The sequence below is a fragment of the Syngnathus acus genome, chromosome 9 (assembly GCF_901709675.1).
Source record: "Syngnathus acus chromosome 9, fSynAcu1.2, whole genome shotgun sequence".
NCBI classification, from domain to species: Eukaryota; Metazoa; Chordata; class Actinopteri; order Syngnathiformes; family Syngnathidae; genus Syngnathus; species Syngnathus acus.
The window spans coordinates 5,352,304-5,380,191 of record NC_051094.1 but is presented as its reverse complement, the minus strand read 5'-3'; the positions used below and the strand labels follow the sequence as shown (position 1 = coordinate 5,380,191).

Here is a 27,888-nt window from a genome sequence, read left to right as displayed (position 1 = left end):
AATCGAGATCATAATCATTGTTATATTAATAATTATACTGTAGTAATTATATTATTAATACACCTTCGTGTTTGGTCTGTTATCATCACACAAAAAAGTTGCAACACAGTTGTGCAGTTCATAATATCGCTGCGCATCATCAAAATGTGTCGGCATAATGTTTTCAAAGATTGCAAAACTGAGTAGGACTTTTATGAGACTCTGATTTCAGTGCGTGTTCATTTCACCTAGTGAATCGCAGGGCGCATCTGAATAATTGCATTTGCCCCTCAGAGTCCATGCTTATTAGGTTTGATTGAGTGAGTGAGTGAGCCCGCAGTTTAAAAGCCCTTTTTCTCCATGAAACACAGTCTTGCTCGGCTTTGTACTTTGATATAAGGAAGGACGGGCTCTTCTTGAGCTAAGAAGGGGGGAGCGGTCCAACTGTTGCAACGTGTCCCATTCGATTGAGTTGCGTTGTGCTTTAGCACCCTCCAGTGGTGAAATGTGTGCTGACCTGATTTGAGCTTAGGTCATTGGTCATCGATATGCCACACGTGCGTAACTGCTGGGTGGGGTAATTGCTGAGGGTGAAGATGATGATGGCATCTTTTAAGTGGAACAACTTGCACCATTGGTGGGCTGACTACCTACTTTTTGCCCCACTGTACATCTGAAGCTTAGTATCATCACTTTGGAGCAATTGTGTGCAATCCTTGGCAGGCGTAAGTGATGCTTTTATGCGAACAATCAGCAGCTCCACTTTGCTGCATGATGCTGGCTGCACCCAAAAATGAAGGACAGGCAAGTTTTTGGAAGGGGCCAAAGCGACAATGGCCGTTGGCCCCTCCATCCCCCACCCCACCCCTGACAGAATCCTCATGCATTTGGTTGAGATGCCCCCAATGAAGAGCACAGAGTAAAAACATGCAAGTGTTCCATCAGTGTGCTCTGATCTGTCCGCCTGATCCCCAAATTGTGCCTTCAGCCAACAAGTGTCTTACCGGGTGGCTCGAGTATGGTACCAACTGCTACAAGAAGGTGGAGAAGCCCAACGGTTGGCTGGGGGCCCGGCACCACTGCGTCTGGCAGGGCGGCGACCTGCTCTCCATCACCTCCTCGGCCGAAGAGGACTTTGTGAAGCGCACCATGGGCAAGAACACCCGCTTCTGGCTGGGACTCTCCAACCAGGTGAGACGGAAGCAGTCGTGGACTCTGCAGCACCAACTGGAACTGTTTTCTTTTTTCCCCACAGAAATGCGACGACGTCTGGTGTGGCTTTGTAGCCGGAAGCCAGGAGCTGATCTGGTCTGATGGCGAGACAACGACACACACCAACTGGACCTTAGACCGATTTAAAAGGTAAGAAGTCACATCTTCGCATGCTGTTGTCAGGCGGACACGCGTAAAGGTTCTGGAACCAATTTTGAGAACGAGCACTCAAGGAAAAATAGGAAAATGTTCCTTTTTATAATCTGCCGACAGCGCCGACGTCGCGTCTTGCGCCTACGTCAACCAAGAGGCTCATCTTTCGCGTGGGAAGTGGAGGTCTGGCTCCTGCGCTTCCTCGTTGGCCTACATGTGCAAACGGCCGCAGAGTAAGTCTGCACGTCTGCGGTCACGTTGCCGTTGAAAGGCGCAAACGGTCTTTTTTTTTTGCAGGCTGCCCGGAGGGACGGACGTGTACCTCCAATAGTGTTTCTGCTGTAATGAAGAGTGAGTTGCAGCACGCTTAATTGCGCTTTAACCATCTCGTCATGGTTTCCTCCTCAATGTTTTTCTTTGTGGCCTCAGCTTCCGACTGCGCCGATGGCAACTTCCTTTATGGCGATGATTGCTATCTTTTTGACGCGACGTACAGATATTGGGAGGATGCCGAGAAGTTTTGTGTCGCCCGGCAAGGCCACCTGACTAGCATACACTCTGACCAAGAGGTCCGATTCCTTTTTGGTGAGCACCAAGAAGAACCGCCACAGTCGTCATTTGGCTGAAGCTCTTCTTGCCCTGAAGCTCTTGTTCTCCTTCCTTTCATCAAGATCACGCAACGGACGGAGCAACTTGGGTGGGAGAAAAGAAGAAGTGCAACAACTACGGGTGGACTGACGGAACAGCTTCTTTTGTAAGTGGATTGCTGAAGGCCTTTGGAAAAGTCATGTTGCAGGCATCCGTCTTGTCTCGAGGCATCGGGCAGCCGCTTACAAAGTATTGGCGCTCTGATTTTAGAGAGGAGGCGGTTAAGATGATATATCCTGGATGGTGCCTCGGGTTTGTCTTTAGGTCTTCAGGGTTAGTTGCTTTGTGCACGTTTTCCCCAGACATTTATTTGGGTTGCCAGGGCCGGCACAATGTTTTATTGCAATGTTCATACTACTTTGACTGACAGGGTTAGTTGCTTTGTGCATGTTTTTCCCAGGCATTTATTTGGGTTGCCAGGGCGGGCACAATGTTTTATGGCAATGTTCATACTACTATGACTGACAAAGTGAAACCAACAACCAAAGTGAAACTTTAATGAGAGAAGGTACGAAAACGCTGCAAGTGAGGAAATGCGGCGGGAAGATGACCACATCGAATGCAACATGCTAAAGTTATGTCCAAAATCTCATCCGCAGGACTACGGAAAAACTTACCACGGCTCCAGTGGCTTCTGTTCTTATTTGAGTTCCAGCAAATACCTGAACAGAAACTATTACTGCTACAACAGATTCCCACTGGTCTGCAAAACAGGTGCAAACGTCCCACCCGAGCGCCCCTTTTGGATGCGTGAAGCATTTGGTCATATTCGCTCCCCTTTTTCTGCAGCCAAGCGCGGAGGGCCTCCACAGCTGCCACCATTAGTCGGCCAGCCGGGTAGGTGTCCCGCACTGCCGCCGTCTTCCGCTGTCTTGCGCCGTCTTACGCCGTCTGGCTCGCAGACTGGACTCAGAAATGCGGCTGGTGGCTGGACGACGCCACCAACGACTTCTGCTACCTGATGATCCGCCAGCCCATCAAGACCTGGCAGGAGGCGCAAGACGACTGCCAACGCCTCCAAGGGAACCTGCTCAGCATCACCGACGATGATGAGCAGCGCTTTGTATATGGTAGGCGGCCATGAATTGAAATATTGGTGGTGTTATTGTTGTATGTTCATTTCGAACCTATTTAAAACGTGACAATAGGAAAATAAAACACCACTTTAAAGTGCCATATATATCTAAGTCACTGAAACAAACAACCCAAAAACCCCAACAACAAAGAATGCTCGAGTAGGAGGAAGCAGAGCTGTTTAGATTCCCACCCTAATCCGTTCAACCAATAATTCAACACATAAATCAATAAAACACAAGTAGATACACTTTCAGATTCCTTTTTGCCTGTGTGTAGTCAGTTTTGTCTGTTTTTCCCCTCATACATGTTAAGAAACCAGTTTTTCGACACTTTTTTGGAATACTTTTGTGTTTGCACAATTTTAATTTTCCAGACCATTCCACAATTTCACCCCACAGACATCCTCCATCCCCACATTTACTTGAGCTATTTTCATGTCATTGACCAGATGAAACGCTTTTGCAATTTCAGCACTCACTTTTCTTATTCATTGTAATCAGTTGAGGTTTTGCTTTCACTTCTCTTTACAATCTCTACTACTACTTTTGTGCCAACTGCACCAAGAAATATTTAAGCCTTTCGCTCCATTTGCCCGAGTCTGTCTGGATCCTGTATTTTTCTTGCCGGCTGGTCCCACATTTATGAAAAAAAAAAAAGATTGAATCCATTTACCACCCCTTTCATCGTGTATTGATGGGTCACTTTCAATGTATATATAATTTTGTTTTTAGCTCCGTTGCACTGTAATATTGCCCCCTTTGTATTATTTTTACTACAATCTAACATTTTATGATAACGTTCCTTCTTACGTGTCCTCATAATGCTGGTTCATTTATTCTTGTATTTTTATGAATTGTTTACACAGCGTGTTCTTCTCCTTGCAGGCCTTTTTTAATCCTTTAGTGACCCATGGGCTCTTTGCCTCTTTTTTGTAGTATTTGTTGACAGGACAGGTTTTATGGCATAATGTTTGAAAGAAAGTTAGAAATCCACGCTCCTTCCTCGTCAACACTTGACTCTTCAATATTTGTATGTTTGTATTTCAACCGGTTGGTGTCCTTGGGTTTCCAGTAGTTAGTCGCAGAAAATAAATACAGGCAAATGGTCTCTATATAACAGCCCACTTTTTTATGTTCTGCATATGGAAAGGTTTCTAGTCCTAAAGTGTTTTTCTCATGAATGCGGTTTGTGTTTACCTTTGGTGTTGTGTGTTTTGGCATTTGCTCAGCTCCTTGATGACGAGAACTTTGGCATGTTGTGGTGTTTTGATATATAATTCAATTCCTTTTGAGCTGAGAAAGTCGATCACCCGGAGCTCAACGTATGACGCGTCCTCCTCACTCGGCTCCTCTTGACGATGTCGTTCATTCCGGTACAGGTTACGTCAAGCCTCTGACGAATGCATCCTCTCTGTGGTTGGGCGCCGATGTCTCCGTCAGTGCCAAAGGCAGCAAGTGGGCTGACGGATCCCCGATCGAATACGTCCGCCCGACTTCAGGTTTGTCGGAGACGGTTGTCTGCTGCATTTTGGAGGAATGTAGGAGCACTGAGATCTTCTCTCCCGCCCCCCAGGTACCGTCGATGGTAATTGTCTTTCCTTCCTCACTGGCGACGGCGACTGGAAGTACGACTCGTGCAACAACGAGAGAGGTTACGTCTGCAAGAAAAGAGGAAATGGTGAGAGGCAACGCCCCACCGACTGTCTTGTCGTCGCCCCTTGACGTCTGTCTGTGCCTTGATGTCTCTTTTCCTTTCCTCTTGCAGTAAAGGCTACGCCGACTCCTGACTGTAAGTCGCCTTTGACTGCGTCGAAAACAATGATCCTGGAGTCACACCATGCCAACCAACAAATTGTGTGCTTTTTCATTTTTATGAAATACTCAGCCACGTGTTGAATGTTTTTTTTGCATAGTCTTAACTTGTACAGCGGCACTTTGTATGCGGCCGTGGTTGTTTCTCAAGCGTGAAGGTGTATTTTCCGGAATCCGTTCAAAATGTAAACGTCTCTGATGCCATTGGGCTAAGCTAACCAAGTCAAGTCCCGGATCTTCCAATTTGCCTGAGAAAATGTAGATTTGGCCAACCGTGACCCGCAAATTGCCCTTTGCTCAAAATGGTGGACTGAAGGGCAAAAACAGGAGTGTGCTCTGATCTGTCCGCCTACCCAAATTGTGCCCTCAGCCAACAAGTGTCTTCCCGGGTGGCTCGAGCACGACTCCAGGTGCTACAAGAAGGAGATGATTCCCAACGGTTGGCTGGGCGCCTGGCACCACTGCGTCTGGGTGGGCGGCAACCTGCTCTCCATCACCTCCTCGGCCGAGGAGGACTTTGTGAAGCGCACCATGGGCAAGGACACCCCCTTCTGGCTGGGACTCTCCAACCAGGTGAGACGGAAGCGGCAGTGGACTCTGCAGCGACAACTGGGACTGTTGTTCTTTTTCCCCCCCAGAAATGCGGCAAGGTCTGGTGTCGCTTTGAAGGCGGGAGCCAGAACCTGACCTGGTCCGATAATCAGACAACGACATACACCAACTGGGCCTTAAATCAAGTCGAAAGGTAAGACGGAACAACTTTGCATGCTGTTGTCAGCCGGAGGTTCTGGAGCCAATTTTGAAAACGGCCACTTGGGGAAAAAAAAAAAAAAAAACACGGGAAAAGAATTCCTTGATTTTTTTTATTTTTTTTTCTCTCGACAGTGCCGACGTTGCGTCCTGCGCCTACGTCAACCAAGGGGGAAGTGGTGAGCCTGGCAAGTGGAGGTCTGGCTCCTGTCATTCCTCATTGGCCTACATGTGCAAACGGCCGCTGAGTAAGCCTGCACGTCGGCCGTCACGTTGCCGTTGAAAGGCGCAAACGGTCTTTTTTTTTTTTTTGCAGGCTGCCCGAAGGGACAGACGTGTTCCCCCAAAAGGGGTCCTGCTGTAGTGAAGAGTGAGTTGCAGCACACGTATTTGCACTTGACCATCATGCAAGATGACCATCTTGTCATGGTCATGTTTTTCTTTGTGGCCCCAGCCTCCGACTGCCAGGACAACACCTTCCACTATGGCGATTATTGTTATCGTTACGAGAAGACGGAAAAAACCTTTGACAATGCCGAGAAGTTGTGTCGTTCCCGGGAAGGCCACCTGGCTAGCGTCCACTCCAAGGAAGAGGCCCAATTTGTGTATGGTGAGCACCAAGAGGAACCGCCGCAGTCGTCATTTGACTGAAGCTCTTCTTGCCCTGAAGCTCGTGTTCTCCTTCTTTTCCTCAAGATCACTCGCAGACCTCACAATCTGTTTTCGTGGGACTCAAGAAGGAGGACGACGACTACGAGTGGAGTGATGGAACAACTTATGTAAGTGAAATGCCTTTGAAAAACTCATTTTTCAACAGCTGAGCTGGCAAAGTCCAAATTTGAGTAGGATAAAAATAAAAGTGGACATAGGAGAAATGCTGCTCGAGGCTTCAAATTTGGGATTGTTTTGGAAGGGAAATGGGCAAAACTTGGGCGTGAGTGAGCGATTGCCGAGGAAGGGCGTCGGGAAGCCGAGCAGAGTCCAACATGCTCATGTCGTCCGCAGGACTACAACAACTGGAAAAATGACACCAAGGGGGACTGTGCATTCCCAAATTCTGTTGGGGAGTTGAGTGCCAGCTCCTGCACAACGGAGCGGCCATTTGTCTGCAAAAGAGGTGCAAACGCCCCTCCCGAGCGCTCCTTCTGCACATATCAAGCATTTGCTCATATTTGCAAACCCCCCCCCCCATTCCCCTACAGCCCAGCGCGGAGGGCTTCCACAGCTGCCATCACTAGTCGGCCAACCGAGTAGGTGTCCCGCACTGCCGCCGTCTTACGCTGTCTTGCGCCGTCTTACGCCGTCTTACGCCGTCTGGCTCACAGGATGGACTGACACATGCGGCTGGTGGCTGAACGACCCAACCAACGACTTCTGCTACCTGATGATCCGCCAGCCCACCAAGACCTGGCAGGAGGCGCAAGCCAACTGCCAACGCCTCCACGGGAACCTGCTCAGCATCACCGACTATGAAGAGCAGCGCTTTGTACATGGTAGGCGGCCATTTGTTGGTGTCATGAATAAATGAACGGATGAATGGATGAATGAATTAATTAATCGAACAAATGAATGAATGGTGTCGTTCCAAAATGCGCCTCATGGGCTCAATGAGCGGGTCAGTAAAGCGTATCTCTGGATGATCCACCTAAGAGCACCCCAATCCACTGACTCTTTCAAAACCGGACTTAAAACTCACCTCTTTACTCTAGCATTTCCGTAATTCCTGTTCTCATATCCTAGTTGTCGTCCAGTTGTTTTATACTTGTCCTTGCTTTGTTTTCTTGTTTTTACTTGCCATGTAGCACTTTGAGATTCCTCCCCGAATGGAAAGTCCGTTATAAATATAATTTATTATTATTATTAAATCCTGTTCCACCTTTGCCTTGGGTCCACAGGTTACGCCATGTCTCTGCCCTCTCTGTGGTTGGGCGCCGATGTCTCCACCACGGAAGATGACGCCCAATGGATTGACGGATCCCCGTTCACTTACATCCACTCGAGTGCCGGTCGGTCTGAAAGCATGTCTGATGCTTGTCGGCTGCACTTTGGTGGAACGGCGGAGCGCTGAGATCTTGTCTCCCTCCCTCTAGGTGACGCCGAAGGTGGGAAGTGTCTTTCCTTAATCACTGACAGTGGCGACTGGAAGCACGACACGTGCGACGAGAAGAGAAGCTACGTCTGCAAGAAGATGAAAAAAGGTGAGTAAGTTGTGATGCTCCTCTGGCCGTCATTGCGCATTGACGTCCGTGTTTGCCCTGACGTCCGTCTTTGCCCTGACGTCCGTCTTTGCCCTGACGTCTGTCTTTGCCTTTCCTCTTGCAGGAGTGGCAGAACTTTCGCTGTCTTCTGACGGTAAGTAGCCTGACAAAATTGGTCACAAATTCTGTGCAATGTTTCTTATTTTATTAAGTACGCAAATGTACTTGAATGTTTTTCGCGTTGACTTGCATGTGGCGATGTTTGTTTCACAAGCGTGCTTTAGAGAGGTGATTTTTTTTTTTTTTAGGGATCATTTCAAATTGTAAACGTCTCTGATGCCATAGGGCTAACCTAACAAGTTGCGTACCGGATCTACCAATTTGCCTGAGAACATGTGCAAGACAAGTTTTGGCCAACCGTGACCTGCAAATTTTCCTTTTCTCAAAATGGTGGACTGAGGAGCTAAAACAGGAGTGTGCTCTGATCTGTTCCCCAAATTGTGCCCTCAGCCAGCAGGTGTGATCCCGGGTGGCTCGAGCACAACTCCAGCTGCTACAAGAAGGAGATGGAGCCCAACGGTTGGCTGGGGGCCTGGCACCACTGCTTCTGGATGGGCGGCAACCTGCTCTCCATCACCTCCTCGGCCGAGGAGGACTTTGTGAAGCGCACCATGGGCGAGGATACCCGCTTCTGGCTGGGACTCTCCAACCAGGTGAGACGGAAGCGCAAGCAGTCGTGGACTCTGCAGCGACAAGTGGGACTGTTTTTTTTTTTTTGCTTCCCAGAAATGCGACGAGTTCTGGTGTCGCTTTGAAGGCGGGAGCCAGAACCTGACCTGGTCCGATGGCCAGACAACAACACACCGCAACTGGGCCTCAAATCAACTCGAAAGGTAAGACGTAACAACTTTGCATGCTGTTGTCAGGCGGAGACGCGTAAAGGTTCTGGAACCAATTTTGAGAAGGAGCACTCAAGGAAAAATAGGAAAATGTTCCTTTTTTTTTTTTTATCTACCGACAGCGCCAACGTTGCTTCCTGCGCCTACGTCAACCAAGGGGGAAGGGGTGAGCCCGGCATGTGGAGGTCTGGCTCCTGTGATTCCTCGTTGGCCTACATGTGCAAACGGCCGCTGAGTAAGCCTGCACGTCTGCAGTCACGTTGCCGTTGAAAGGCGCAAACGGTCTTTTTTTTTTTTTTGCAGGCTGCCTGGAGGGACGGACGTGTTCCCCCAAAAGTGGTCTTGCTGTCGTGAAGAGTGAGTTGCAGCACTTTAACCACGTGGTCATGGTTTCCTCCTCAATGTTCTCCATTGTGGCCTCAGCTTCCACCTGCGACAATGGCAACCTACTGTATGGCGATCATTGCTACTTTTACTCGAAGCTGTACAAAGATTGGGAGGATGCCGAGAAGTTCTGTGTTGCCCAGAGTGGCCACCTGGCTAGCGTCCACTCATGGCAAGAGGCTCAATTCGTGTTTGGTGAGCGCTAAGACAAACCGCCGCAGTCGTCGGTCCCACAAAGCTGCCGTCATTTAGCTGAGGCTCTTCTTGCCCTGAAGCTCTTGTTGTCCTTCCTTTCCTCAAGATCACTCGCAAAGCGTTTGGTATTCTTGGCTGGGACTGAAGAAGAAAAGCAACAACTATGAGTATAGTGACGGAACAGCTTTTGTAAGTAAATTGCTGACGGACTTTGGAAAAGTCATTCTGCACGAGCTAGGTTGGGAAAGTTGAAATTTGTGCACAACAATTGCGCGGAGAAAGGGCGTTGGGAAGCTGAGAGTCCAACACCCTCATGTCGTCCACAGGATTATGCCGAGTGGCAAAATGACACCACGGGGGCCTGCGCATTCCCAAATTCTGTTGGGAAGATCGGCGGCAGCCCCTGCACAACAGAGCGGCCATTTGTCTGCAAAACAGGTGCAAAAATGTCCCTCCTTGCGCTCCTTCATGCACTTGCTCACTCGCCCTCCTTTACCATGCAGCCAAACGAGGAGGGCCTCAACAGCTGCCACCATTAGTCAGCCAACAAGGTAGGTGTCTCACACTGCCGCCGTCTTCTACGCTGTGTGATGCTGTTTTGCCCTCCTGCGCCGTCTGTCTCGCAGGCTGGACTGACAAATGCGGCTGGTGGCTGGACGACCCCACCAACGACTTCTGCTACCTGATGATCCGCCAGCCCACCAAGACCTGGCAGGACGCGCAAGACGACTGCCAACGCCTCCACGGGAACCTGCTCAGCATCACCGACAACCATGAGCAGACCTTTGTACATGGTAGGCGGCCATTCATTGGTATCACAAATGAATGAATGAATGAATGATGGAATGACCGAATGAACGAATGAATGGTGTCGTTCCAAAATGTGCCACATGGGCTCCATTAGTGGGTGAGTAAAGCGTGTCTCTGGAAGATGCTGTTCCACCTTTGCCTTGGGTCCACAGGTTATGTCAGGTTTCTGCCCTCTCTGTGGTTGGGCGCCAATGTCTCCACCACGGAAGATGACGCCCAATGGACTGACGGATCCCCGTTCACTTACATCCACTCGAGTTCAGGTCGGTCTGAAAGCATGTCTGATGCTTGTCGGCTGCACTTTGGAGGAACGGCCGAGCTCTGAGATCTTCTCTCCCTCCCTCCAGGTGACGCTGAAGGGGGGAAGTGTCTTTCCTTGTTCACTGACAGCGGCGACTGGAAGCACGACACGTGCGACGAGAAGAGAAGCTACGTCTGCAAGAAGATGAAAAAAGGTGAGTAAGTTGTGATGCTCCTCTGGCCGTCATTGCGCATTGACGTCCGTCTTTGCCCTGACGTCCGTCTTTGCCCTGACGTCCGTCTTTGCCCTGACGTCTGTCTTTGCCTTTCCTCTTGCAGGAGTGGCAGAACTTTCGCTGTCTTCTGACGGTAAGTAGCCTGACAAAATTGGTCACAAATTCTGTGCAATTTTTCTTATTTTATTAAGTACGCAAATGTACTTGAATGTTTTTCGCGTTGACTCGCATGTGGCGATGTTAGTTTCACAAGCGTGCTTTATAAAGGTGATTTTTTTTTTTAGGGATCATTTCAAATTGTAAACGTCTCTGGTGCCATAGGGCTAACCCAGTGCTTCTCAATTATTTTCTGTTATGCCCCTCCCTAGGGAGAAGAAAACATTTCGCGCCCCCCCTCCATGTTATTAACATTAAAGAAAACAAAAAAGAAATAAAATTCATAAAAAAAATCAACTTACAATAAAGAATAACTTTATTATTAACATTGTTTTTAGTCTGTAACAGAACAGATTCAAAGTGCATCACTGCCTGAAACCAAAAAATTAATTATAATTATTCAAACTATAAACATTCTTTACCAGCTGCCATTTTATGCTGAAAAAAAATACAATAAAATAATAATAAACATACATAATATTACATTAAATAACAGCAATAAATAATATTCAATTCAAAGTAATCAGCAACATTAACTCAGGAGCACAATATATAAATAAATGTAACCTACAAAACAAAAATAAATAAAACAATTTGTGCTGTTCTTTAATCAAAATGAGGCAGCATTCCACGGCTGCAGGTAGTATCAGCTCTTCTGCAATGGTGTGCTTTTTTGTTTTGTTTTGCACTGAGCAATATGGTACGCTGCTTTATATGATGCCTACAGTGCTTGCTGATTGACTAAAGTGGGATGATTGTTGGCAATATTCAGCCTGTTTTCGCTGAAAAACCTCAAGCGTCTTATCAGCGTGATTGGGGTGCAACGACTTCATAAGTGCCGCCTTAATTTATTTGGCTTCATACTGTCCGCTGCCAACATTGTAAGGCACAGTAAACACACCGGTCTTTCCTCGTCTCCCATCGTAGTCACACAGAAGCCGAGCGATATGTACGCGTCTTATGTCCTTGTCTTAGCTTTCGTGTGACTCTCAATTCTCTTATCTCCGTCTCTCTCCGCCGTTCTTTTCAACCATGTTCAGTAGTTTTCCATGGTGTCCCACAGCACTTTTTATCGCCTGCTCTGCTGTGTGTGCGAACGTTCCGTGCGCTCTCCACTGTAGAGCGGATACTCCTTGCGCACGCTCTTCCAGTGATACCGCCACCTACTGCAGTGGATGAAATTACCCTTTCATCCAGTACAGCCAAAAGAAAAGCGTGTCCCCTGGTGTCACACGCGCCCCCCTTTGGTATCACGCCGCGCCGGGAAGCACTGGGCTAACCTAACAAGTCGAGTCTTCCAATTTGCCTGAGAACATGTGCAAGACAAGTTTTGGCCAACCGTGACCTGCAAATTGCCCTTTGCTCAAAATGGTGGACTGAAGCGCAAAAACAGGAGTGTGCTCTGATCTGTTCCCCAAATTGGGCCCTCAGCCAGCAAGTGTGCTCCCGGGTGGCTCGAGCACGCCACCAACTGCTACAAGAAGGTGGAGGAGTCCAACGGTTGGCTGGGGGCCTGGCACCACTGCGTCTGGGAGGGCGGCAACCTGCTCTCCATCACCTCCTCGGCCGAGGAGGACTTTGTGAAGCGCACCATGGGCGAGGACACCCCCATCTGGCTGGGACTCTCTAACCAGGTGAGACGGAAGCGCAAGCAGATGTGGACTCTGCAGCAACAACTGGAACTGTTTTCTTTTTCCCCCCCAGAAATGCGACAACATCTGGTGTCGCTTTGAAGGCGGGAGCCAGAAGCTGACCTGGTCCGATAACCAGACAACGACATACACCAACTGGGCCTTAAAGCAAGTCGAAAGGTAAGATGTAACAACTTTGCATGCTGTTGTCAGGCGGAGACGCGTAAAGGTTCTGGAACCAATTTTGAGAAGGACCAAAGAAAAATGGAAAATGTTCCTTTTTTTTTAATCTACCGACAGCGCCAACGTTGCGTCCTGCGCCTACGTCAACCAAGGGGGAAGGGGTGAGCCCGGCAAGTGGAGGTCTGGCTCCTGTGATTCCTCGTTGGCCTACATGTGCAAACGGCCGCTGAGTAAGCCTGCACATCTGCGGTCACGTTGCCGTTGAAAGGCGCAAACGGTCTTTTGTTTTTGCAGGCTGCCCGGAGGGACGGACGTCTTCCCCCAAAAGTGGTCTTGCTGTTGTGAAGAGTGAGTGGCAGCACGCTTATTTGCACTTTAACCATGTGGTCACGGTTTCCTCCTCAATGTTTTCGATTGTGGCCTCAGCTTCCACCTGCGACAATGGCAACCTACTGTATGGCGATCATTGCTACTTTTACTCGAAGCTGTACAAAGATTGGAAGGATGCCGAGAAGTTCTGTGTTGCCCAGAGTGGCCACCTGGCTAGCGTCCACTCATGGCAAGAGGCTCAATTCGTGTTTGGTGAGCGCTAAGACGAACCGCCGCAGTCGTCGGTCCCACAAAGCTGCCGTCATTTAGCTGAAGCTCTTCTTGCCCTGAAGCTCTTGTTGTCCTTCCTTTCCTCAAGATCACTCGCAAAGCGTTTGGTATTCTTGGCTGGGACTGAAGAAGAAAAGCAACAACTATGAGTATAGTGACGGAACAGCTTTCGTAAGTAAATTGCTGACGGACTTTGGAAAAGTCATTCTGCACGAGCTAGGTTGGGAAAGTTGAAATTTGAGCACAACAATTGCGCGGAGGAAGGGCGTTGGGAAGCTGAGAGTCCAACACCCTCATGTCGTCCGCAGGACTATGCCGAGTGGCAAAATGACACCACGGGGGACTGCGCATTCCCAAATTCTGTTGGGAAGATCGGCGGCAGCCCCTGCACAACAAAGCGGCCATTTGTCTGCAAAACAGGTGCAAAAATGTCCCTCCTTGCGCTCCTTCATGTACTTGCTCATTCGCCCTTCTTTACCATGCAGCCAAACGAGGAGGGCCTCAACAGCTGCCACCATTAGTCAGCCAACAGGGTAGGTGTCTCGCACTGCCGCCGTCTTCTACGCTGTCTTATGCTGTTTTGCCTTCCTGCGCCGTCTGTCTCGCAGGCTGGACTGACAAATGCGGCTGGTGGCTGGACTACCCCGAGGGTGACTTCTGCTACCTGATGATCCGCCAGCCCACCAAGACCTGGCAGGAGGCGCAAGCCGACTGCAAAGGCCGCCAAGGGAACCTGCTCAGCATCGCCGACTCGCTCGAGCAGCGCTTCGTACGCGGTAGGGGGCCATGAATTAAAATATATTGGCTGTAAACAAGTGGATCAATTCTTATTTTCCAACATGAAGCAAACGAGAAATAGAAGCTAAAGTAAATCAAAAAAGGCGTCATGTCTTCGTACGCGGTCTTCAAGGCTGGCCATGAATTTGCTAAGTCTTTGATTAAAAACCTTTTTTCCTGCTACGCCTTCATAAACCCGAGATATGGCCAGCGTTGCTTTTTTTTTTTTTTTGTTGTTTCACTCTTTGTTGCAGTATTGTTTGCGCTTTGTCACGGCTGTTCCGCACCCATCAAGTTGTAGTGCTGAGTAGAGTGTGAGTCGTTTTGGAATCATCTTGCATGTTCTCCTTGGGATCCAAAGGTATCGCCAAGCTTCTTGGGATGAATGATGATGCCTCACTGTGGTTGGGCGCCGACGCCTCCATCAAGCCTGAGGGCGACAAGTGGACTGACGGATCCCCCTTCTCTTACCTCCACTCGAGTGCAGGTCGGGCTGAAGCGGTTGTCAGCTGCACTTTGGCGGAACGGATGAGCGCTCAGATCTTGTCTCCCTCCCTCCAGGTGTCGCTGAAGGGGGGAAATGCCTTTCCTTGCTCACTGGCAGCGGCGACTGGAAGCGCGACAAGTGCGACGAGAAGAGAGGCTACGTCTGCAAGAAAAGAGGTAAGTGAGATGTGACGCCCCGCGGTGGACCGTCATCACGTGTTGACATCCACGTTCTGGTTCCCGCTTCTAGGAAAGACACATCAGCTGCCGCCACATGACGGTAAGTCGCCTTCAACGTCTCTGTAAAATAAGACGGAGAGAAGTCAACGGTTGTGCTCTCACAGGCTACAAGGAGGAACTTCTCTGCCAAGACGATTGGAAATCCCTTGAATGTCCCGATGAAAGAGTCATCCGCATACGGTCGGCTTTCCATGGACGGAAGCGTAGCGACGTCTGTCCGAGTGGCGGCGGATCACGCGGTAAGAATCCTCCAGTGACATCGTTGTTTTTGGCTCGCTGTCCTGGAGCCGTTTCCGTCACGACGTTTTCACACGCCGTCAGCGTTGGAGGTAACTCGTTTGTAACATATATGTAACTCAATATCAATATCCGCGGGCATTGACGTGTGAGCGATGGCAATAGAGAATGTTTATTTGACTTTTTCCTTGAATAAAAATAGAAAACGATGAAAAAGCTAAGCCGGGCGCTTTTTTGATCCCTCTTTTTCTAATAAAGATAATAAATAATAAAAATTTCCTACGTAAAAATTTCCTACGTCCTGTAACAAGTTGAAGTCAGTATGTAAGTGTGCGAATAAAATGCGCGTAAAATGATGGTGTGTTGTCACTTGCAGATGACTGCAGGGTGGAAGGGGCTCTCCGGTACTTAAGAGGATTGTGTGACAACTATCAGATTTGCCCCATTTACCTTACGGATACGGACTCCTGCCCTGGTGTCTCCAAATACCTCCACGTCATCTACAGCTGCGAGAAGAAAGGTGGGCTTCGCATCCTGACACTTGCCGATGGATGATGTGCCAAGGAAAGAATCCAACGGATCCCCAGATAGAGCGTCGGCTAGGAATGGGTGATCAGACATGAGAATGAATGAGCGAGCGTTCCTTCCACATTGTCTTTCTTTTGTCTTTCCTCAGTGTGTCTTGATAGTCTGTGCATCGCTGAGGGGAGAATCCCAGACTCTTCTTTTTCAGCCTCTTCCTCTGCGATCAATGCCGAACCTCACAAAGCGCGTCTGGGGGGCAGCGGTTGCTGGAAACCGTCCAAAATACGTACGTAAAAACAAAAAACACAGCTCTCCGTCGTAGTTGCTGGTAGTTTGGTATCCTGAGCAATGGGATGCCTTCCGCCCTCAGTCGGCAGCTGGATCCAGGTGAACCTCGGTCAGAACTTCAAGGTGACAGGCATTGAGACCCAGAAGTGTACATACCAAGGGCAAAGTTCCAGCGTATTTGCGATGCAGTTCAGTATTGATGGAGTGACTTGGTATCGCCACCCAGTACAGGTGAGCGGTCGTCGACTTGTTTCGTCGTCCAGGCTGTTGTCATTCATTGCAAACACGCGTGTTTTGTTTCCAGCCTGCCTTGGGGATGTATATTCTAACCAGGCCCGTGTTCGCCCAGTACGTCCGCCTCCTGCCAACGTTTTTGGGCCTACGCTTTGACGTCTTAGGGTGCACGTCTGACGACACCCCTCGCAGTGAGTACGACGTTTGGAGTGCAGTGAGAAACTAGCAAGAAACGGGCTTTGATTTTCCCTTCTGACCCACAGACATCTTATGCAACAGCACAGCCACCGACCTCGGCCTCAACGGTTCAATGACGTGAGTCAGACTTGGTATGACGTTTCTTGCCGAAAAGGCCTCCTCGCTCAACGAATGTCTTCCACAGGGTCCGGTGCCCACTGGGCTGCGCCCAAGCCGGCTACAAGGTCTACGGAACACGGCTCCACAAACAGGTATGTTAATTACCGCACGACCTGCAAGCTGAGTTCTTGTTCTATGTCTGAGACGTTCTCTGAGTGCAGGACTCAAACATCTGTGCGGCTGCTATTCACTCGGGCATCATTGAGATTGGAGGAGATGTGACTTTGCTGAAGAGCCTGCCACAGAAAGCCTTCAACGGCTCCACCTGTAACGGAATCATCTCGAAAGTGTGCGTGCTCCGCTTTCACTGGCGAGTCCACTTATAGACGCCCGGCTCATTCTCACTTTACTGTCTGCAGATATGTTGACAAATGGGATCCGTCTCCGTCCTTCACTTTTGCTGACATGGGTGAGTAGACTGTCCAGAATAGAAAGCATTTCTTCACGTGACGCCATCTTGCACGCAGAGCCGAGATGCTCGGGACCTGACTGGGAGGAGTTTGGGGACTTCTGCTACAAACATTTTGACACTAAGAAGACGTGGTACGGCGCTCGACACTCCTGCTGGGGTCTCGATGCCAATCTGGTGTCCTTTCGCTCTGAGGCTGAGTGGGATTGGCTGCAGGACCTCATGAAGCTTGGTGCGTGCGCGCTAAGCGTCGCTCGCATCTGCTCAATATCTGCCATATCTGGAAAGCGAATGAGAGCTCTGTTGCCGTTTGTCCTCTTCAGCCCCTGGAGACACGTGGACCGGACTGAACGACCTGGTCAATCGCGGCAGATTCGTGTGGTCGGACCGCCAGAAGGTGCCGACCTTCACCAACTGGGCTACTCCGGGAAGACCTACCGGCCTGATGGAGAATTGCGTGGCCGCCTTGAGCCAGGTAGGTGCAGAAAAGATTGAAGAACCCGCTCGCCGAAGACAAGTTTAGATTTAAAATCAATCTCATTTTGACTTTCAGTCTGGCAAATGGAAGAAGATGTCCTGCATGGAATTAAACGGCTACGTGTGTAAGATGCCCACAGCGCGTTATCCGCTGGATTTGGAAAGTGCCAATGCAAGTTGCTAGTATTCATATGAATGCAATTGACCTTGCATGATAATTCTGCTTGGTTTACCATGTATTTTGATTGATGATTGATTTACCATGCATTATTATGATTGATTAACCATGCATGAGTCTTTTTGTTAGATTTACCATGTTATTATTCTGTTTGTTACCATGCATTCTTCTTCTTCTTGACTTAACATGTGATATGATTTACCATGCAATATTATTATTTTGTTCAATTTACCATGCATTATTATGATTGATTAACCATGCATTAGTCTTTTTGTTAGATTTACCATGTGTTATTGTTCTGTTTAAGTTACCATGCATTCTTCTTCTTCTTGACTTAACATGTGATATTCTGATTTACCATGCAATATTATTATTTTGTTCAATTTACCATGCATTATTATGATTGATTAACCATGCATTAGTCTTTTTGTTAGATTTACCATGTGTTATTATTCTGTTTAAGTTACCATGCATTCTTCTTCTTCTTCTTCTTCTTCTTGACTTAACATGTGATATTGTGATTTACCATATTATTTTGTTCAATTTACCATGCATTATTATGATTGATGAACCATGCAGTAGTCTTTTTGTTAGACTTACCATTCTGTTTAAGTTACCATGCATTCTTCTTCTTCTTGACTTAACATGTGATATTATGATTTACCATGCATTATTATTTTTGTTCAATTTACCATGTTATTATTCTCTTAGATTTACCATACATTTTCATAATTGATTTATATTTCATTTACTTATTGTTAAATTTACCATGCATTATTATTCCATCTGTTGTTTTACCATGTTTATTTGACCCGCAAAAAAACAATAAAAATAATAAAAACAATTGGTGTCACCCTTTAACTCATTTAATAGTTTACTGATTTGGACAGGGCATTTTGAATGTCTGGTCAATTTGATCCTAATTTATTAGTCCCGAGGTACGAGTATTAGTCAGACTTCCTCATGACGCCATTTTGGTGAATTTTTGCATTGCTCTTTGTAACAATTTGGAAAAAAAGATGTAGTCTATTGCTATCCACGTCATGAAATCCATCCATTGTCCTGAAGTGCTTATCCTCACAAGGGTCGCGGCTAGCCTATTCCAGCTGGGGGCAAATCCTGAACTGGGTGCCAGGCCCCACATAATTCCCATCACCCCCCCCTTCCAAAAACAAAACAAAAACAAGTTGGAGCGGTCAATCGGCCTATCATGAATGTTTTGGAAACGTGGGAGGAAACCTACGCATGATAACATGCAAACCCCACACAATATGGCCGGAGATGGCACTAAAGCGGTCGCCTAACGTACTGCACAAATCAAGCATTAGATATCAAAATTCCACCACACTAGTGTCATGTAAAAAAAAAAAAGTCACATGATGACAACCATGGAAACAAATTGATGGCATCATGACCCCTGACTGTTTCATGCAAAGATGTGCACTGCACTTTTTAAGCACTGAACCGAACTGACCCAAATTGCAAATAGGCTACATAAAATACATCTGGGTTTTTTTTCATGCTCACTGTGGTACCTCTTTTTTTTTTTTTTTTTTTTTTTTTGCTTTGGAAAGCTTTTGATTGTACAGACCACTAGTGGTAATCCTAGGAATGGACAAACCTTCACACGTCATAAAACAAGGGAAGCAAACTAACTCAAAACATACATTTAGCATACACAAGCAGAAATAACAAATGGTCACATCATAAAGATTTAATTGCAGGCAAACAATACTATAAATATTAAGCGCACACAATATAGTATAAAAGAACGTTCTTTTTTACAGCCTCTGTGGTTGCCAATAAACAGTCTGAGTGTCAAATGACGACGGATCCTTAATGCAGTGGACTTGAGCCACTGACAGATGGCGACATTTTGCTTCTTTACACATACAAGTTTTGGATGCTCACCTGCTCTCGACTTTATAACTTGCAACAAAACGGGAACACTTCTAAGAAATACAAAGAACACATCGATCCATGCCCTTCTTGGTGCTTATTTTGGGCTTGATCTAGTTTCAAGGTAGAAGATTTCAAGCAACATATTTAGCTAAAGTTCGTCCTGCGTCAGTGGCATTCCAGGAGCTTGAAATAGGCGACGCGATGCGGTGACGTCATCGCTAGAAATTAAATGTGTAATATCTGCAAAACCGTAGCAGCTCAAACGAACGTTTTTACGGCACAAACCAGCACAAACGAACGGTACCATTTTGAGTCCATTTGGCAGTAAAGGGGGAGAGGGTCGACGTCACGATCGGAATGAAATGTGTAATAGCTACGAAAACGTACGAAGGTTTTTGGAGCACAAACGAGCGGTAGCCATTTTGGGTTCATTTGGAGCAGATGGGGCGCTGGGTGGACTCTGGATGACCTATAAAGTAAAGTCTCATAACTAAAAAATTACGTTGGAGCACAAACGCATTTTTTTTTTACGGCACAAACGAAATAAACTGTTTTCCTTCAACGTTGCGTGGGGTAGGGGGCCAGCTTCACGCAGGTGTAACATAGGTAACAAGCGCCGTGGCCGTTTGTGTGTCTGCGCCCTCTTGTTGAAAGGCTTATCGGTCCATCCGTGGACTGGGTCCCCATTGTGACTTGCAGTGAAAATGAAAGAAAATGTCACGTTTGTTTTCAAAATTTGCATTATTTATTCAAATGTTGTTTCTTTTTTTTATGGACATTTATTTAGCGCACAGCCATGCCACTCGAGACTTTCCAAGACATCTCATGTGGGGAATTTTGTCCCTAAGTGGATACTTTTTAGTTGTTATTATCAATTTGACCACTAGTGAACAACTATGTGTCTTTGTGCTCTTGTTAAACAAACGTATCGTTGTGGAAGAAGCCTTCAACGTTCTGACGACTCGCCCGCAGCAAAGCCAAAGGAGTGTGATGAGTCCAAAGTCATTTTTCAATTTGTTCGCCATTGCTGTGTGGTGCTGTGACGTGTCTGCTGGTCGGAAGGAACAACTCGGCCTCGCCCTCTAGTTTCAGGCAACCTTGAACTCGCAACATAAGTAATTATTTCTTATTCCTCTTATTGCACAGCTTTAAGTAGAAAATACCTTTTAAATCATTACTGATGAGCACGCTGTCCAATTGGATTTGAGCCTCGATTTGTTGCCTTGTTAATGTCATTAGAATTACCAGTGCAGTGACAAACTGCCCAAAACTAAAATTGTAATGTAATACTTTTGCTTTTTATGAGCTGAACTTATTGAGTGAAAAGACGGTACGCAACAGGTCCATTTTGCTTAAAAATCACTGGTAGTAGTTTGGATCTTGCTGCTGTACAGCAAACTGGCCACTAGATGGTCGTACGTGCACACGGCTCGGTTTTGGCCTGGCAGGGAGATTGGGAAAATAGGGTAATTTTTTAGAAATAAATAAAACGGGGTCAAGTTGAAAAAATGCTGAGAGGGTAGTGACTAGTGATGAAAATAGAAAAATAGAGAGATAAGGTTGTGTGTGTGTGTGTTGTGTGTGTTTTTTCAAATGTTCTTTTGGGTCCTGGGTGGTTTAACAACCTCTGAGGGCTACAGTGCCCCAAACACAGCACCTGCGTCTCCCTGCAGCCACACACGCACGCACACACACACACACACACACACACACACACACACACACACACACACACACACACACACACACACACACACACACACACACACACACACACACACACACACACACACACACACACAACCTTTCGCACACTCTTGTCTAAATCGTCACATGACGCCATTTAGACTTGTAAACTTTTTTTTGCCAACGTTTCATATTCCTCACGCTCTTTAAGCGTCTGTGTTCCAGGCGATTTACTGCATCCTACATTTGACTTAAATGTCAGACCGCCGTCGACCTTAACGGCGATCTCACTTGTCTGTGTCGAAATTCTCGGTGCATTTATCACCGCAAGTGCCCGGGCGACACCTGAAATGTCATGTAAACGCAACAACGCATGGGTGCTAAATGCAATGTGTTGACTCTCTACTTTGCAGTGGACTCAATCGAGGCCCTCGGGCAAGCCGCTACGATACGCCCACTCGCCATCTGTCTCGTAGCTGTACTTCAAATTTGGTATCAGTTGGATAAAACCTCCAAGAAAAGTTCTCTTTTCAAAGAACCTTGGAATCAATCATATTACCTTCATTGTACCAGTTTCTTGATTCCTGTAAATGTTCTGCATTTTTTCTAAAACGGTTTTGACATTTGTAAGATTATTTTTTCCTCAATGTTTTATTCATTAGATTCATATATTTGTTTTTCTTGGTAATGCAACTTTTTTCTCCTTCTTTTACAAAAATGCCCCTTTTTGTACAAAAGATTTCAATTACCTTTCAAAATTCCGTTTTTTACCATTTCTATTTTGTAAGATGGTTAAAAACAAAATCTGTCCGCGGTTGATGTGTAAACATTGGTTAGAGTTGACCACCACACACGACAGCGACTGGCATCAGCCTCAAGAGACATTTTGTCCAAAGTCATTAAAGAATAGTGTAAAAATGTCTAAATAAGCCTCCTAATGTCAGACAGTTAATGCATGGCATGGGAATCCTCGGGAGGGCTTCAACTTACCATGTTTTATTCATAGCGCCCAGAAAACAGACGGCGTACACGCCTGTCATTTGCATGTTCACACCTAAACTCGACGCCCCCGCCCAAACTATGAGTCAGCCCTCGGTTTGTGCGAGAGAGTGCGGGCTTGGATGGCTTTCTTGGCAAAAAAAGGGGAAAAAAAGTGTTGCTATGTGATGAGTGCCAAACCAGTTTCTGTATTCTTGCAATATTGTCAGTTAACTTTTTAAAGTTGTCTCTTGAAATTAGGCAAAAAAAAAACAATCTTGGAGACATTTTGATAGTGTTTTCTCAAACTTTTATTTATTTATTTTGTATACAAAAAAAAGTGTGTGCTTCAAGTTGGACTTCTCAAGACTTCTTTTGTGGATTTCCTCTCGATAGACATGGCGACCAAAATGTCTTGTGGCTGAGTGGAAAGGGGCTTCTCTGGCTGAATTTTTCCAAACTTAGTTGGTCTTTGGACCAAAAAAACAAGTCAAACTGGTTTCAGCTGGTTTTCATTTTTCTGAGGCAGGTTCATCTTTGACGGACTCCTAGAATGTGCCAGACTGACCTTGAGATGGCTGCTAGTTTTATTCTTAAACATTTTTTTTTGGGGGGGGGGGTGTGTGTGTGAAATGAATGAATGTAAAGTGCAATATAAATATAATTTATTATTATTATTATTATGGCATTTTGCTTGATTTCAATGGGAACAATCGATTGGCAAGTCAAGTGACCACTGTAAGTTGATGACGCTGATTCTTCACTTTGCAGAGTTTTATGTTGCATCGGTGGTTATTCCAATGTAGGTATTATAAACACAGAATGAATATTTCTAGTCAGTAATGCGTCTGCCTTCTCCCCGCCGCCTACACGACATTTGCATGTGGGGATAAATGATGTGGACGTCTTCTGGTAGACGAGCGGTGGGAGGAAGAACGTCTCTTCGGTCAAAATGTCATGACATTTTCTCAAATGACTCTGCGCACGCCGACATGTGTCGCGCTCCAACCACTTGATTTGCGTGCCCTGCTGCACAGCATCATTACGGTCCATTTAAAATCCAACTGAAAAAAATTGTTGACCTCGGCAATTAATGAAACTCAATAAAAAAAAAAGGTATTTACTACATTCAGAGTCAATTATGATTCAAAAACCGATAATTGTAAGATTTAACCTGTAAACATGAACTGACTGACATAAAAACATCAAACAAGGAAAAATGTGGTTGCATAAGTGTGCACACCCATCCTCTGTGGACACCGTGGCTGTTTTCCGGATGAACCAATCATATTGAAACTCTTGTCAAATGGGAGGCCACATGCACCCGACAAACCAAATGTCCACTAGTCTACATCGAATATTACCAACCCAAGACAAGTTAATGGAAACTAGCATTGCTGTCACTGTAATTGTAGACCGTCTCGCGGCTGCTACTTCTACACGTGTAGCAGCGATATGCACAACTCTAGCTCCGCCCCTAATGGCACAGAGATGATGCCAAAGCACTACTTTTGTTTTCAGCTGGCCTTTTGGCACTTTGACGGGGAGCGACAAGCGATAACAATTATTATGGGCTCATTCCGGTTTTTTTTCCGTTTAAAATATATATCATAAATGTTTTTTTTACAACCCTAATTGGAAAAGTGCCCGTTTGTGCTGAAGGTCCCAAGGGAGGGGGAAAAAAAGTACAAAATAGCACGAAATATTGGGAAGAAATCTTTTTTATTTTGAAGAAGGACACTTTGGAACACTTTTTTTTTTCGATTTGAAGAAACTTTTCGAGTCCTTACGTGAGCGAGGAGTCGAGCGGAAAGGCACCTGAAGGCTTGAGTGGGGCCGCAGCTCACCGCTTCGTGACTGGCGGTACCATGGGGGAACTGCAAAAGAAACTGTCACGTCTCGTCTCCGGTCGTTTCCTCGCGTGTCAGTGTTGTCATGGTTTCCGTTCGCGTGTCTGTGCACTCGCCCCTCCCCTCCTGTGCCTACGCCATAATGTGTGTAATCGTCACCTGTCTCTCGTTACCTGTCGTGTATTTTAAGTCCAGTCTGCGTGTCGTTCTCTTGTTAGATTGTTCTGTTAGTTTTTCGGTTCCTCCTATTATTCTTTCTCTTGTTAGTTTGTCGGTTCCTCCTGTTACTCCGGCCCTGTCAGTTCTGTTTCTGTTAGCCAGTCCTGTCAGTCCCGTTGTCGTCGGTTAGCCCGTTCTATTAGTTTGCCTCCCCTGTTTGTTTGTTTGTTTGTTTGTTTGTTTGTTTGTTCCTGCTTGCTGGTTCCCTTCATCCTCTCCTCCAACAACCTTTTCCCTCACTAAACCCTGGTCCAAGCTGCATTTGGTCCAAGCTACTCAGAAACAAACGACATCTGGAATTTCACGTGGAACCGAACACACAATTAAATACTGAAGAAGACCAGGGTCTCAATTGTTTACTTCAAGGTAAGGAGCATTATTTTCTTCCACAGGTGGGACTAAGGGAAAAGTGCGCTAAAGGGGAGACTGCGAGCGTCTGTGTTGTTTGCTGTTATCTTGCAATCCTGCATTCTTAAGCAATTCAGGAAGCCGACAGTAGCGTTTGTTTTTTTTGTCGTGCGCAAATTCAATAGTGACGCAACCAATGCATCGGAGTGCGGACTGTGGGCATATTGCAGCAAAAATACAGAATGTGTATAATAAATATAAGTATATTACTTCAGTTGTAAGACATGACACCTACAGATGCCAATGTCGACACATGCTTTTGAGTATCATCCTTGTATTCAACAATGAGACAACTAATTTATCCAAGAGGAGACTGTGGGCAAAATGTTCAAAGTGGAGACTGAAGAGTGCACAACTATATTTCAATTCATAAGACATGGCGACTGAGCAAGCTAACATTAGCATCTGTGTTTATATTGTCTGCCATCCACAAAATGTAACAATGAGGCAACAAACGTATGAGTGGAGACTGTGGGCAAAATGCAGCAGAATGGAGATTGTTGACTGCAACACTCTAATATTAGCATGCGTGCCTGCAGCTTTGCTGTGCAAAATATTTGCTCTTTATTATTTGTGTGTTCATGCTTTTTTTTGGTTCAACATTTGTATGCCACGAATGTGTGCTTGTGTGTGCGCACGATGCAGGTCACAGGCTGTCAACAATGTGCGGAGATGAGTTTCGCATGAACGCTTCAGCACCTCGCTTTTGGCTGTCGGCTTTTCCCGCCCGGGCGTCCTTTTTGTCTGCCGTCGGTCTTTGTCTACATGTGTCTTCTGTTGGTCTTTTTTTTTTTCCCTCTCAGCAATGAAAAGTCTTTTATTCATTCCAGCCGTGTAGGTTTGCATTCGCAAACATATGATGCAGTTAATGAATTTGCCTCCAAATTACGATTATTCCATACCTTCAATCAACTGCTATGCTACCACACCAAGCAACAACACAAAGAGAGACTAATTACGCATGCCGATCCGCACATGCATGGACGCCAACACTAGTCTGACATGGACCCAGAGCGCAGCACTGAAACCCTAATTAGCAGTTACAAAAGTAACAGCACAAGTCAGAACAATAAATAAACAACAGTCTATTAATTAGTCAGGAGTTGGTTAATCGATTGTAGTCTATGGTCTTTTATCCGCATTGTAAAAACAAGCTACTGTACAGCTCTGCCAGTCAAGTGATACTTGACTGTTTTGACCACCAGATGACAGTAGAGGGCTTTGGGATGGCCTTGTAGATCAAGTACAGTAAAGTGTGTGTGTTCGTGTGTGTGTGTGTGTGTGTGTGACCAATGGTGAGCATAAATGTAAAGGAAAGCCGTTGTCGCCCTGTGAAATGGAATCCGAAATGTCTTCTCGTGTTGAGTCCATGTAGTGTATATATCATATATCCCATTGCATAAAGGCTGGCTAACACTTACCGAACCAAAACGGGTCAATTTAGCAACAGAAAAGGGGCCGCATTATTCTCCAGGAATGTGGCGCACCCCCCTTTCACGTTGGCGTAATTGAATCTGATGATTTTTTTCAGGTTGCAAACAGGCTTCGATCTGATATTTGGGTAAGGAAGGTGCATCAATTGTTTTGCAATTCTAAAAATGAAAGCAATATTTTAGAGAAGACTTCACACTGATTACGTCAAGTGTTTTGTTTGCATGATTTATATTATAGTGTGTGTGGAGTATCATTTCCTGGGCCAGATATGTGTGTAGTATCATTTCCTGGGCCAGATATTTGTTAAACTTTGGTGTGATCAGTTTGCCTTTTTCGTGAGGTAAGGCTTTTGTGATTATTAAGAGGTGTGTGCTTAAAAAGTTTAGAAAAGACTGGTGTAAGGTCGCATTCCTAAAGAATGGCTTGCCAAAGTATGCATTGCTGTCCATGTGCATTATTTTGTTCTGTTTGATATGATCTTTAAAGGTCTGTACTTGGAGTAAGGTGTGTGCCTACTCTTTTGCGAGAAAGGCTTGATTCTTTTTTTCTTTTCTAAGTGGGTGCCTCTTCGTTTGGGGCGGTGTCACATGGTAAATGTGTGAAATGTGCATCCCCAATTAAATATACCGTTCTTTTCCATGTATAATGCGCAAAATGTAACTAATTTATTGTCCTAAAATCTGGGGTGCGCATTATACATGGGTAAAAATTTTTTTTTTTTTTTTTTTTTTTTTTTTTTGTGAAGAAAATCATGGTACAACAATTTTTGAAGAAAATCTTGTCACGGATGGTTCTTTACAACGTCACTTTCCTCTCTTTTCATTTTAACCTAACTGATCGCGGTGGTGCCTTTCTGGGCAGTCGGAGAAATCAACGCCAACAAAAAAAATACATCCAGCCTAGTTAAGAAATCACCAGAAAGATCACCATGACAATTGTGAATAATAAATAAATAATTATTATATATTATATATATTATTATTATTATAATTGTGATAAATAACTGGAACATCACTCAAATATTGGTGATCCCGTTGAGAGTCTCACATATTTCTTCGCTATCGAGTTTGCTACTGCATGCGCAGTGATACTGACCGGCAGAATAACTTCCGGTTGTTCCCAAAGATGATCTTTTTTCTGAAATAATTTTATGTTTACGGACTTAAGTAACCCGGCCGGGTCATACCAAAGACTATAAAAATGGGACCCATTGCCTCCCTGCTTGGCACTCAGCATTAAGGGTTGGAATTGGGGGGTTAGATCACCAAATGATTCCCGAGCGCGGCGCCGCTGCTGCTCACTGCTCCCCTCTCCCCCAGGGGATGGATCAAAATCACACGGGGATGGGTCAAATGCAGAGGACAAATTTCACCACACCCAGACGCGTGTGTGATGATCATTGGGACTTTAAAAAAAAAAAAAAAAAAAAAAAAAAAAAACAATTAAAAAAAAAAAAGTCAAAATTTGGGTGCGTATTATACATGGGTACAGGCTTTTTTCCAGCATCGACATGCCATTTTTAGGGTGCGTATTATACATGGGGGCGCATTATACATGGAAAAAAACGGTACTCATTCAGTTGAGTTCACATTAAGTCTGTAGACACGTTTTGCTTATGTTCTAAGGTTGTGTGCAGGTCAGAGCGCTGACTCTTTTAGGATGTTAGAAGTGAAAGCACTTATCAGCAAGAATGTGTGTGTGTGTGCGTAGTGCTAATGCACATAGGTGTGATTAACACCTCAGCACATGGTCTGAGACTGCTAGCCGTACTGCTAAGCGCTATGCTCGCCTCAGCATGTGTGTGTGTGTGTCTGTGTATGTCATCTGAACAATAACAGCCTTGACCTTGAACTCATCATCCAAACTTGAAATACAAAGAAGGTCTCATTAATGAAAATCAATCAATTCAAAGTGACTTTAACTTCACGGCACAACTAGGTCATATTATCATATTGTCTTCCTTTTTACATGTGTTGATAAAGATCCAGTTCAGTTCAAGTCATCTTTGCCCTAATAAGCTGCCATTTTCCGACAGTTGGAA

The 27,888-nt window shown here is 45.9% G+C and overlaps 2 protein-coding genes and 2 long non-coding RNA genes across 5 annotated transcripts in view; all 4 read left to right on the top strand.

The window, feature by feature from the left end:
- Positions 1-1,128: 1,128 nt before the first annotated feature.
- On the top strand, positions 1,129-12,941 carry LOC119127440 (macrophage mannose receptor 1-like). The gene is made up of 27 exons (XM_037259380.1): positions 1,129-1,170; positions 1,235-1,341; positions 1,465-1,577; positions 1,774-1,913; positions 2,592-2,706; positions 2,782-2,829; positions 2,895-3,062; positions 4,448-4,567; positions 4,642-4,746; positions 4,834-4,857; positions 5,251-5,453; positions 5,519-5,625; positions 5,766-5,878; positions 5,947-6,000; positions 6,085-6,240; positions 6,327-6,409; positions 6,636-6,747; positions 6,833-6,880; positions 6,956-7,123; positions 7,526-7,636; positions 7,721-7,828; positions 7,953-7,982; positions 8,339-8,541; positions 8,615-8,721; positions 12,680-12,792; positions 12,857-12,889; positions 12,922-12,941. Exons 1-27 carry the CDS (start codon positions 1,129-1,131, stop codon positions 12,939-12,941), a joined length of 2,751 nt encoding a protein of 916 aa, XP_037115275.1.
- Positions 12,942-13,063: 122 nt separating this feature from the next.
- On the top strand, positions 13,064-13,561 carry LOC119126790. The gene is made up of 3 exons (XR_005098698.1): positions 13,064-13,144; positions 13,251-13,333; positions 13,471-13,561. It is a non-coding gene; the product is annotated as an uncharacterized LOC119126790 (long non-coding RNA).
- Positions 13,562-13,641: 80 nt separating this feature from the next.
- LOC119127439 lies at positions 13,642-17,402 on the top strand. Its single transcript, XM_037259379.1, has 17 exons — positions 13,642-13,672; positions 13,771-13,938; positions 14,301-14,426; positions 14,501-14,602; positions 14,676-14,705; positions 14,770-14,904; positions 15,279-15,422; positions 15,579-15,713; positions 15,798-15,946; positions 16,020-16,140; positions 16,213-16,264; positions 16,332-16,398; positions 16,468-16,595; positions 16,666-16,715; positions 16,774-16,947; positions 17,039-17,190; positions 17,269-17,402. Exons 1-17 carry the CDS (start codon positions 13,642-13,644, stop codon positions 17,374-17,376), a joined length of 1,872 nt encoding a protein of 623 aa, XP_037115274.1. The 3' UTR covers positions 17,377-17,402.
- A 6,498-nt stretch (positions 17,403-23,900) lies between these two features.
- LOC119126789 overlaps positions 23,901-27,888 on the top strand; it is a 56,257-nt gene continuing 52,269 nt past the window's right edge. Inside the window, exon 1 of one of the 2 annotated variants that reach the window (XR_005098696.1) lies at positions 23,901-24,371. This is a non-coding gene — a long non-coding RNA (uncharacterized LOC119126789). The remainder of the gene's footprint in view (positions 24,372-27,888) is intronic. The other variant, XR_005098697.1, reaches the window with a different exon arrangement.

What these genes read in the sequence shown, in the direction of transcription:
- LOC119127439 (XM_037259379.1), top strand. Translation starts at nt 13,642, where the DNA reads ATGCAGCCAAACGAGGAGGGCCTCAACAGCT. An exon ending in CGAGGAGGGCCTCAACAGCT is followed by an intron (nt 13,673 to 13,770) that starts GCCACCATTAGT and finishes TCTGTCTCGCAG; the next exon opens with GCTGGACTGACAAATGCGGC. An exon ending in CTTCACTTTTGCTGACATGG is followed by an intron (nt 16,716 to 16,773) that starts GTGAGTAGACTG and finishes TCTTGCACGCAG; the next exon opens with AGCCGAGATGCTCGGGACCT.
- LOC119127440 (XM_037259380.1), top strand. Translation starts at nt 1,129, where the DNA reads ATGGGCAAGAACACCCGCTTCTGGCTGGGACTCTCCAACCAG. An exon ending in GCCTTAAATCAAGTCGAAAG is followed by an intron (nt 5,626 to 5,765) that starts GTAAGACGGAAC and finishes TTCTCTCGACAG; the next exon opens with TGCCGACGTTGCGTCCTGCG. An exon ending in GCCTCAAATCAACTCGAAAG is followed by an intron (nt 8,722 to 12,679) that starts GTAAGACGTAAC and finishes ATCTACCGACAG; the next exon opens with CGCCAACGTTGCGTCCTGCG.